This window comes from Merops nubicus, unplaced genomic scaffold (genome assembly GCF_000691845.1).
Source record: "Merops nubicus isolate BGI_N331 unplaced genomic scaffold, ASM69184v1 scaffold41588, whole genome shotgun sequence".
Classification (NCBI taxonomy): domain Eukaryota; kingdom Metazoa; phylum Chordata; class Aves; order Coraciiformes; family Meropidae; genus Merops; species Merops nubicus.
In genome coordinates this window covers 5,003-14,252 of record NW_008627111.1, presented here as the reverse complement: position 1 = coordinate 14,252, position 9,250 = coordinate 5,003, and the positions used below count along the sequence as shown (strand labels likewise).

At 54.0% G+C, this 9,250-nt stretch overlaps 1 protein-coding gene across 1 annotated transcript in view; it reads right to left on the bottom strand.

The window, feature by feature from the left end:
* Window positions 1–285: 285 nt before the first annotated feature.
* Window positions 286–9,250, bottom strand: part of LOC103778615 (microtubule-actin cross-linking factor 1-like) — a gene marked incomplete at its 3' end in the record, with an annotated part of 11,520 nt that continues 2,555 nt past the window's right edge. Inside the window, exons 7-17 of the mRNA XM_008946210.1 lie at window positions 9,138–9,231; window positions 8,061–8,215; window positions 7,645–7,921; window positions 6,681–6,809; window positions 6,054–6,131; window positions 5,774–5,935; window positions 5,085–5,189; window positions 3,688–3,783; window positions 3,227–3,352; window positions 930–1,082; window positions 286–440 (exon numbers count right to left, since the gene is read on the bottom strand). Coding sequence (XP_008944458.1) covers window positions 286–440; window positions 930–1,082; window positions 3,227–3,352; window positions 3,688–3,783; window positions 5,085–5,189; window positions 5,774–5,935; window positions 6,054–6,131; window positions 6,681–6,809; window positions 7,645–7,921; window positions 8,061–8,215; window positions 9,138–9,231 — 1,530 coding nt within the window. The remainder of the gene's footprint in view (window positions 441–929; window positions 1,083–3,226; window positions 3,353–3,687; window positions 3,784–5,084; window positions 5,190–5,773; window positions 5,936–6,053; window positions 6,132–6,680; window positions 6,810–7,644; window positions 7,922–8,060; window positions 8,216–9,137; window positions 9,232–9,250) is intronic.

The following is a 9,250-nucleotide window of genomic DNA, read 5'->3' as shown; positions in this document are numbered from 1 at the left end:
TGCTCTGCACCAGAGATCCCTGGAGGGATCCTTCCTCCCAAACCATCATTTTCTCTTTTGGAAGCTTCTATAGCAATTTTTTCAAAGTTTGCAGCTGTATCACCAAGAAGGATTTCTTCCCTCACCTCAAATCAGCTGTGCCACCCACTCCTGTTCCTCGACCCCAGCTCCTCTTCCTCCTCACCAGCTCTGCTCCCATCCCCACCCTGGATCTGTCACCTCCATGCCATTAACCCCCTCCCTGCCATCCCAGGGACTCCCCTGCAGCAGAGATCAGTGAGTTACCTGTTGGCCATCTCGATGGCCTCTTTGTTGGGCGGGGGGATCAGGAAGCAGACAGAAGGCACCATGGCCTCGTTCCCCGTGGGACTGATCACCTTCCACTTGGTCCTCTGGGAGTTGTCCTCCAGCACACACTCGTCATTCCTGCAGATGGTGATCTGCAGCAACACCAACACCACCCAGCCCATCAGAAACCAGCAGCAGGGCTGCACACACCTGCCCTTGCTGGGGGGAGAGCCAGCTTCCATGAACTTATCTATTTTATTTGTTTTTAATCAGGCAGAAGCCTGGTACAGTGCCAAGCAGAGCAGCAGGCTCATGTCTGGAGAGGAAGGGACAAGGAAGTTAAACAGAGTTGGCTACCACCCACGTGCTTATTTGGCTGGGGCTGGTGCAGCCCATCCTCCTTGGGAAAGAGAAGTTCAGCTCCTGCCCAGAATAAATCTGAGATGTGGAAATCTGCTCCAGGAAGAGCAGTTGTGCTATTCCCCTCCTCCTGCCTTCCCTAACTCCACTCCTGCCTTCCACTGACAGACACCACGGAGCTCATCCCAAACCAGCCCGGGCGTCGCTGCCCTGCTTGTCCTTTCAGAGGACCACTGACCTGCTTGCCCTTTCAGAGGGCCACCGACCCCCTCAGCCCTCACCTCGATCTGTCGATAGTCACAGACAGCCTTGATGGGCACTGTGCTCTTCACCAGGTGCTCGGGGTTCCTGGGCCGGAGCTGAACGATGCTTTTGGAGCGTCCCACCAGGCTGGCGACGGAGCTCTTGGACTGAATGAGCTGCTCCTTCTCGTCCTGCCAAAAAGAAGGATGAAGGATGGGTTGCTGGAGGCAGAGGAGAGGGGATCTCTCCCAGGCGTCTCAGCACTCCCCACCCCCAAGGCTGGCCTGCCAGAGCTACGCTGGGGCCTCCAGGGCTGAACAAACACATCAGGAGGATCTCACTGCCCTAACGGGAGGGGAAGAGGGGTCAGGAGATGGGATGGAAGGGAGAAAGGACTTTGGGGGGGGGGCACCTCTCCACTGTTACTCTCACTGCCCTGCAAAGCCCCATGCACATCTCTGGCTCTTTTGCTGCTAGGACAAGAAAACATTTTCTTTCAAAAGGGGGAAAAAAGAGAACACAGCATACACCAAAATTCAAGTCCCAGGAGGTGTAAGGGGACAAAAGCAGGACAAGCTCCAGCCCAAGGCCAGGGGTGTTTGGCTGTCTGGAGGAGAGACCACAGAAGCATGCTCCCTTTTCTAAAGCCAAGGATGAGGGTGTGTTTAAAGCAATGGCTGGAATGAGGATACAATGAACTGCACAGAGAAAACATCCCAGGAGAAGGGTGCAGTGGTGGAGTGACTGCCCAGGTCTCTGCGTTTGGGTAGAAATTTGCCAGTTGGAGGAAGATGCTGTGTAATTGATTCCCCCAAGTCCCTGCTGGGTTCTGTGATGGGACAACCCTGGGCACTGGTGGCCAAGCTCCCCTGGAACAGCCTCTGACACCGATGGAGATGTGTGTGGACCACGACGTGGGCAGCTCAGCTCATTCTGGCTGCAAAAATGACCCCAGAAAAACGTTCTCCCTCATGCTTGGTACTCTCAGGGTTGGTTAGTGTGCTACCAATGGTGGCGGATAATTTAATGGTAAAAACAAAAAGAAAAAGAAAAGAATAAATGATTAAATAAACTACCTGTGCCTGTCCCAGGGAGCATGATTGGAAGAAATAGAACTTTAACTTATTAGGTAAGAAAGAGAAATATAGCTGAGCTCAGGGCAGCTGCCCCAGTCCTGAGATTGGGGCCACTCTCCGGCTGCCCGGACCAGCCTCTCCCACCCCAGCAGGCACCTGCCAGACTCCTGGTGCTGCAGAGCTCACAAATATGGTCCTCAGGAGCCAGGCTGGCTGCTCCACGTCCTGGTGGCACTGGAGGATGGACCAGCACAGCCCCGAGACATGACAGAGAGGATGAGACCCCCTCCAGGAGAGAAGAGGGTGAGCCCTAGGCTGACGCACCCATCCTGGACACCCAGTAGCAGCATCTCAGCTTCACTGGGGACACGCTGGAGATCAGTGGTGTGCACAAAGAGCAAAGCCCAAGCAGCCACCTGCCTCCCCCCACCAAAATGTCACCTCCTGGCACTTCCACCAGCAGCTCAGCAGCTAACCCACAGCCCAAACCCCACCTCGCCCCCAGGTTCAAACACCATCTGAGCTTCGCTCCTCGGGTTTTGGTTTTAGGTTGGGCTTTTTCAGGCCAATTCAGAGAGAAGCTCACAGGGCGACTGCCCGTCGGCTGCCCTCTGCTACACCACAGCTTAGCCAGGCCACGTGTCTGGAGATCAGGCTGCCCTGGCTCTCCCCAGGCCGGCATGGCATGATGGATTAACAGGGATTTGGTGGGGATGAAGTGCAGGCGTTTTGCCACATCCCACTGCACTCCGAGTGAGCGCCAGCTCCAGAGCAGAACCAGGAGCACCCCACGGGCTCTCTGACACCTCCATCAGCAGAGCACGACCAGCTCCATGCAGACCAGCATGGCACGATGGGGTAGAACCAGCTCAGATGTTTTCTTTTCCCACATCTTAAGTTGTGAGCTTGCTCAGACAGCACACGCCGCCTGCTCTTCACCCCGAGCACACAGAACAATGCTGACTATTGCCTCTAAAAAAGAACAACCCTCTAACAACCGAGGTCCAGCTACCACCAGCAACATCACCCCCACAGTCTGCCCCCCACGGCCACGTACAAACACATGCAGCAGCTCCAACACAAAGCAGAACATTGACCACAATGGGGAAACAAACCACATTAAATGAAACTGCGTCGCTGCGGGAATAAAACGAGCCCAGTTTTCCCAGGGAAGCAAGAGGTGCCCCAAGGAACACTGCTGGTCCAGAGCAAGGTCACCCATCGCCCAGCCAGGGTGGTGAGGATGTGGGAGAACCCACCATGGAGTCCTGCAGCAGGTCCTCCAGCCGTGTCAGGCTCGTGTTGTGGTCACAGGAGTATTTCCTTTTGATGGAGTCCTGCAGGTTGCGCAGGTAGGTCTCCGACTCCCGGGCGTCGCTGAAGAACTGCAAAGGCAAAGGGGGTCAAGGAAACCTGCACGAGTCCACTGAGCAGCACACAGTGCAGCCAGGGACCACCCCAACAGCTCAGCCAGCAGCCCCCAACGCTGGCCTGGCCTTAGGGTGACAAGGACAGCAAGCATCCCACATGGACAGCCAGAACCACATGGGAGCTGATGCCTTTTGCCCAAGGGAGACATCCCCGGAGAGGAAAAAGAGATGTTTCAGGAGAAAGCAGCCCCCACAAGCACCACAAATCCCTCCCTGAAGGGAGCAGCAGTGTTTGAAGCTCATGCAGAGGATGGTGACTAGGGGAGGGGTAACCCAGATTTCCCAAGTACCTGGAAATAGGCGGCGTTCTCCTTCACGTGCTGCTCCACGCACAGGCAGAGCTGCTTAATCCACTGCCACTGAGTCTGCACAGCAGCACTGTAGGCCTGAGAGAAAACCCCCAAAAGCAGCAATGAACAACCAGCACTTGCCAGCCAGGAGGGTCACAGGAAGGACACGGCTACAGCCAGAGGGATGTACAGAAACGGGTGAGATCTGGCTGCAGCCAGGAGGCTTTGGACATGGCCATGAAGAGCAGGAGATGGCAGACCCTGGACTGGAGATGCTAGAGGCTGTGGCTTTCTCCCACCCCAGAGAAAAATCTCAGGGAAGAACTTGTCCCCAAAGGCCTTTGCTTCACCATCATGGTTTCCCTGGAAGTCTGGATAGCTCTGAGGGAGCTGAGGTCATCCCTGCATCAGGAAAGGCTCAGAACAAGTGTATCTGTGCCTTATTTTGAGGCAGGATTATCTGGAAATGGCTCTATCACTGCACTGACATTTTCCTGCCACCATAAAACACGTTATCAGCCCTGGCTGCCCCTAAAGGCACCATGGGGTGGGACAGCAAGTTTCCTAATCCCAAGTTCAAACCTCATGAAGTTCAATAAGGACAAGTGTAGAGTCCTGTGTCTGGGGAAGCATAAAACCAGGTACCAGGACAGATTAGGGGTTACCCTGCTGGAAAGCAGCTCCATGGAGAAAGACCTTGGAGTCCTAGTGGACAGTAAGTTATCCAGGGGACAACAATGTGCCCTGGTGGCCAAGAGGGCCAGTGGTCTCCTCAGGTGCATTAATAAAATGTGTCCAGCAGGTCTAGGGAAGTTCTCCTCCCCCTCTACTCTGCCCTGCTGAGACCACAGCCAGAATACTGTCTCCAGTTTTGGGCTCCCCAATTCAAGAAGGGCAGGGATTTACTGGAGAGGGTCCAAAGGAGAGCAACAAGGATGATTAAGGGACTTGAACATCAGTCCTATGAAGAAAGACTGAGAGAACTCGGACTATTTAGTCTTGAGAAGGCTGAGAGGGGATCTTATTAAGGTCTAACAAATATCTGAGGAGTTGGGTGTCAAGAGGAAGGGGACAGGCTCTTTCTGGTGGTGTCCAGTCACAGGACAAGGAATAATGGGTATAAGCTACAACACAGGAAGATCAACCACAACATGAGGAGAAACTTATTTCCCATGAGGGTGACAGAGCACTGGAAGAAGCTGCCCAGAGAGGCTGTGGAGTCTCCTCTGGAGACTTTCAAAGCCCGCCTGGATGCCATCCTGTGCAGCCTGCCCTGGGTGATCAGGGGGGTTGGACAAGGTGATCTCTAGAGGTTCCTTCCAACCCCTAAGATTCTATGATTCTAAGTGAGAAGATACTCTCAGGGTTCCTCCCGGCTCCGCCGCGCGCCCGCTCACCTCGACAGTCTGCTTGGCCGGGTGGTTCTCCAGGGCCAGCAGCTCAGCTGTGTCCTGGAGGGAGCAGAAGATGTCCTGCTTCTCCTCCAGCTCCGCCGTCAGCTCCTGTGTGAAGGACACAAGCAAAGTCCAAACCTCAGCTACGTGGGGCAGCCTCACTCAGAGCACGTGTCCAGCTCGTGCGCTGCTGTAAATCCCAGCGGATCTCAGGGAAATCAGCACAGCTCCTGGGAGCACCACAGCCAGAGCCCCTCGAGATGCCTCCTGTGCACCACACACATGGGGCAGAGGTGACACAGACACTGGGAACCTGCCCGGGGACCTCTTCAGTTCCAGACAGTGTGATAGGAAAGGCAGCACTGTGTTTATACTGCTTTCAAAAGGAATCGATTTTCCTCTTTAGCTCAGATGTTTTTTTAACCTGCCAGTTAAAGATGCCTTCAGTTCCAAAGAGTGCTAAAAAGACAATTTTTGATGCCTTTTCGATTGAAATTCAATTGAACAAACACTTTTTTGCACTTTCTGCTCTAGGGAGAGCTCTTCCCATCAGCTGCAGTCATGACCTACAAGCTCAATGACTTGGGAGGGAGCATCCAAGTTCTGGAGACTTCAGGTCTGTTGGTAGCTGAAGGTCCCACAGCAGATCAAGAAAGCAGCCATCCCACCAGCCCTGCCCTGGCCTCACTTACCAAGAAGTAGTTTCTCTTGGCTGCAATGTTGGGGTTGTTGTCACTCCAGTCATAGGCCAGCTCCTCCTCCTCCTTCTCGTTCAGCCAGATCAGCTCCGCGGTGGCCCGAGACACAAACCCATGCAAGCTCTGGAGGTGTCTCAGCCGGAAGCTCGAGGTTTCCTGAACACAACAAACCATGGTTCCTCTTCCCTGCTCCAAAGGGGACATGTTTCTTCCCCCCTCCCCAGCCTCAGAGCAGGGCAGCAGAGGGCTGGAAGCCCACTCGAGGTCCACTCACCATCAGCTTGCAGTACTGTGTCTCCAGCTTGCCAAGCGTCTCCGTGTAGCTAGCACGGAAATTCTGAGACATTTTACCCTGGAGGATGAAAAATGCTCCTGTTACCCAACACAGGACAGCATCACTTGAAACCCCATCACCAAATCTTGTTCCCCAACTTTGTGGGAACAAGAGGAGGTGGAGAGGATGGCTCAGGGCAGCAGCCTCTTGCACCAGCCCAGAGGAGATTCAGAAGCTCCATCCTTAAAAAATAATGGGCTCAAGTTGCACCAGGGCAGGTTTCAATTGGATATTAGGAAGAATTTCTTTACTGACAGAGTCGTGAGGCATTGGCCCAGGCTGGCCCGGGGGGGGCCGGGGGCCTGCCCAGGGAGGTGCTGGAGTCACCATCCCTGGAGGTAGTCAAAAAAACCTGTAGATATGGCACCTGGGGACATGGTTTGAGGCTCATGGTAGTGTTGGGCGATGGTTGGACTTGATGATCTTAGAGGTCTTTTCCAACCTTAGTGATTCTATGATGGATTCTAAAATACCTGTGTGCCAGACACCTCTGCCCACAAGAGCTGATGCCCTCACCCTCCTGTACACGTTGTGCCACACACTGTGCCACACACTGTGCCACCATACCTCATACATCCTGGCCTCCTTGACGCTGGAGCCCAGGTCCTCCACGCTGGTATGGACAGCACGCTGGGTCTCCAGCTGGGTTTCCACACTTGGCAGGTCAGTCCCCCACTCTGCCCTCTCCAGTCTCATCTGAAAGAGGCCAAGAGGTCCAAGTCAGCACTCCTCATCTGCAGAAGCATCTCTCAACAGGACACAAGGGCAAGGAAAGCTCCTGGATCACTCAAGAGGGGACAAACAACCCACCAGTCCTGGTTAAAAGATCCTATGCCAGTTTTCCAACACTGGATGATTTCTGTGACAGCCTGCACAAGCTTCACACCCTCATAAGACCAAAGGACTGATTGTATCAGTACAGGTTTGTGTCCAGTTTTGAAAGGATCTTCTGATACCCACTGACCAGCAGGATCACAAGAATCATAGAATGGTTTGGGTTGGAAGGGACCTTTCAAAGTCATCTGGTCCAACCCCCTGCAGGGAGCAGGGACATCTGCAGCTAGAGCAGGGTGCTCAGAGCCCCAGCCAACCTCCCCTGGGATGGTTCCAGGGATGGGGCAGCGACCACCTCTCTGGGCAGCCTGGGCCAGGGGCTCACCACCCTCAGTGCCAAAAATTTCTTCCTTCTCTCTAGTCTAAATCTCCCTCTTTTATTTTCAAACCATCCCCCCTTGTCTTGTCACAGCAGGCCCTGCAAAAAGTCTGTCCCCAGCTTTTTGACAGGCCCCTTGAGGCACTGAAAGGCTTCAAGAAGGTCTCCCTGGAGCCTTTTCTTCTCCAAGCTGAAAACTCAACCTTCATAGGAGAGAAAACTCAACTCAGTACAAAACCCCCAGTGCTCTCCAGGAACTCTGAACCATCCAAGCAATTTTTCACAGCTAAAGGCAGGGAGAAGCCCAGACCAGCTTCCAACCTTCCCTCACCAGCATCAGCAGAGGGAGATAACGTGGCCCAGAGAGCCACCACTCACCTGCATCTCCTCCACCCAGGCCAGCAGCTCGTACACAAACCGGAGGCTGCCTTCATCTTCAGAAGAGGAGATGGCCACCAGCTCTGTCCTGGTCATGGGCTTGCGGAACCAGGAGGCAGAGGAGGTGTGCAGGCCCTTGGTCAGGGACTCGCCCTTCAGGTGTGTTGTGCTCAGCGTGGAAGTGGGCACCAGCTCCAGGGTGGAGAAGTGACCTTTCCTGTACAGGTTAGTGCACTCCAGCCTCAGCGTCACCAGCTCGTCCTGCAGCCGCATGATCCTGGAGGAGGGAGCAAAGCCCAGGTGAGAAGATGCACAACGCCCCCCTCTCCTTCCTCACAAGAGAGCAGAGGAGCTCCACGCATCAGCTCCTGACTGGATGTCTGCACCCACACCACCTGGGGCACGGCCCCTCTCACCTGAAGGCCAGCTCCTCCAGCTGGTAGTAGTTCTCGTCCCGGAGGATCTGCAGATCCACCTGGAGCTGGCGGATGAGCCCCTCACACTCCTGCAGATACACCACCACGTCCCCCTCGTGCTGCACGGCCTGCCCCGACTCCAGGTGAGCTGCATCCTGCACCAGAGAGCGGGGCCTGAGGGCTGGAACCTGACACCAGCCCAGCTCCAGCCTCCACACCGACAGGACCTTTCAATTCACAAGCTTGAGCAGAAGAACGTGAGTTCATCATTCCCCCCACACTCAGAGATCCCCTTTAGAAAGGCTCCTGCAGATGAACTGAAAGCTTCTAGTAATAGGTGGGCTCCTGGGGTTAGTTCCATGGACAGTCACTTAAGCAGGCATCTCATTTCTTGCTTGGGTTTAACCATTTTTGGGTCCAAACCCTCACATCCCCTTCTAACAGAATAAAACATCCTTCTTCAGAAATCCCTACCCAGGTACCTACAGTCTGTGCCCAAGTCCTTTCTGTCAGTCTTTTAGACAAATAAAACAGATTTGGGGAGGGTTTAAGCCTCACTATCACAAAATCACATAATCCTAAAATGGGTTGAGTCAGAAGGGTCCTTAAAGGCCCTTCCAAAAAAAAGATGAAGACCTCATCTAGTTCCAACCACCTTGCCATGGTGAGAGACACCTCCCACTAGACCAGGTGCACAAAGCCCCATCCAAACTGGTCCTGAACACCTCCAGTGATGGAGCATTATACAAGAAGTCTTCCCAGAACTGCAGTTCTCCTCCAAGCCAGCATCTCTGCAGAAGTCCAGCCTGGCCAGCTGTGTTCCCAGAGGCAGCCTGAACTTGTTCTCCAACCCCCCTGTCCCCAAAGTCCTTGTGCCACAGATCACCAGGTGTCCACCACCAGCCCTATAGCCCCTCTGGGATAGGCACAATGTCAGCAGAGAAATGAAAGCTGTCCAGGGAAACCCACCAATCTCTGATGAGGAGACAGGAAGAGATGGGCATAAAAGAGGTAGGAAAACAAACAAAATATAAAGAAAATAAGGAGGGAGAAAAGAGGAACCCCCCTCCCACTCACAGCCTGCAGCGTGTTCTTTGCGAGCGTGAGTTTTTCTTCACAGCTCAGAGCACCATTCTGGATCTTGTTAGCGATTTGTAGCAGCAATTCCAGCCTGAGAAGACAGAGGGAAA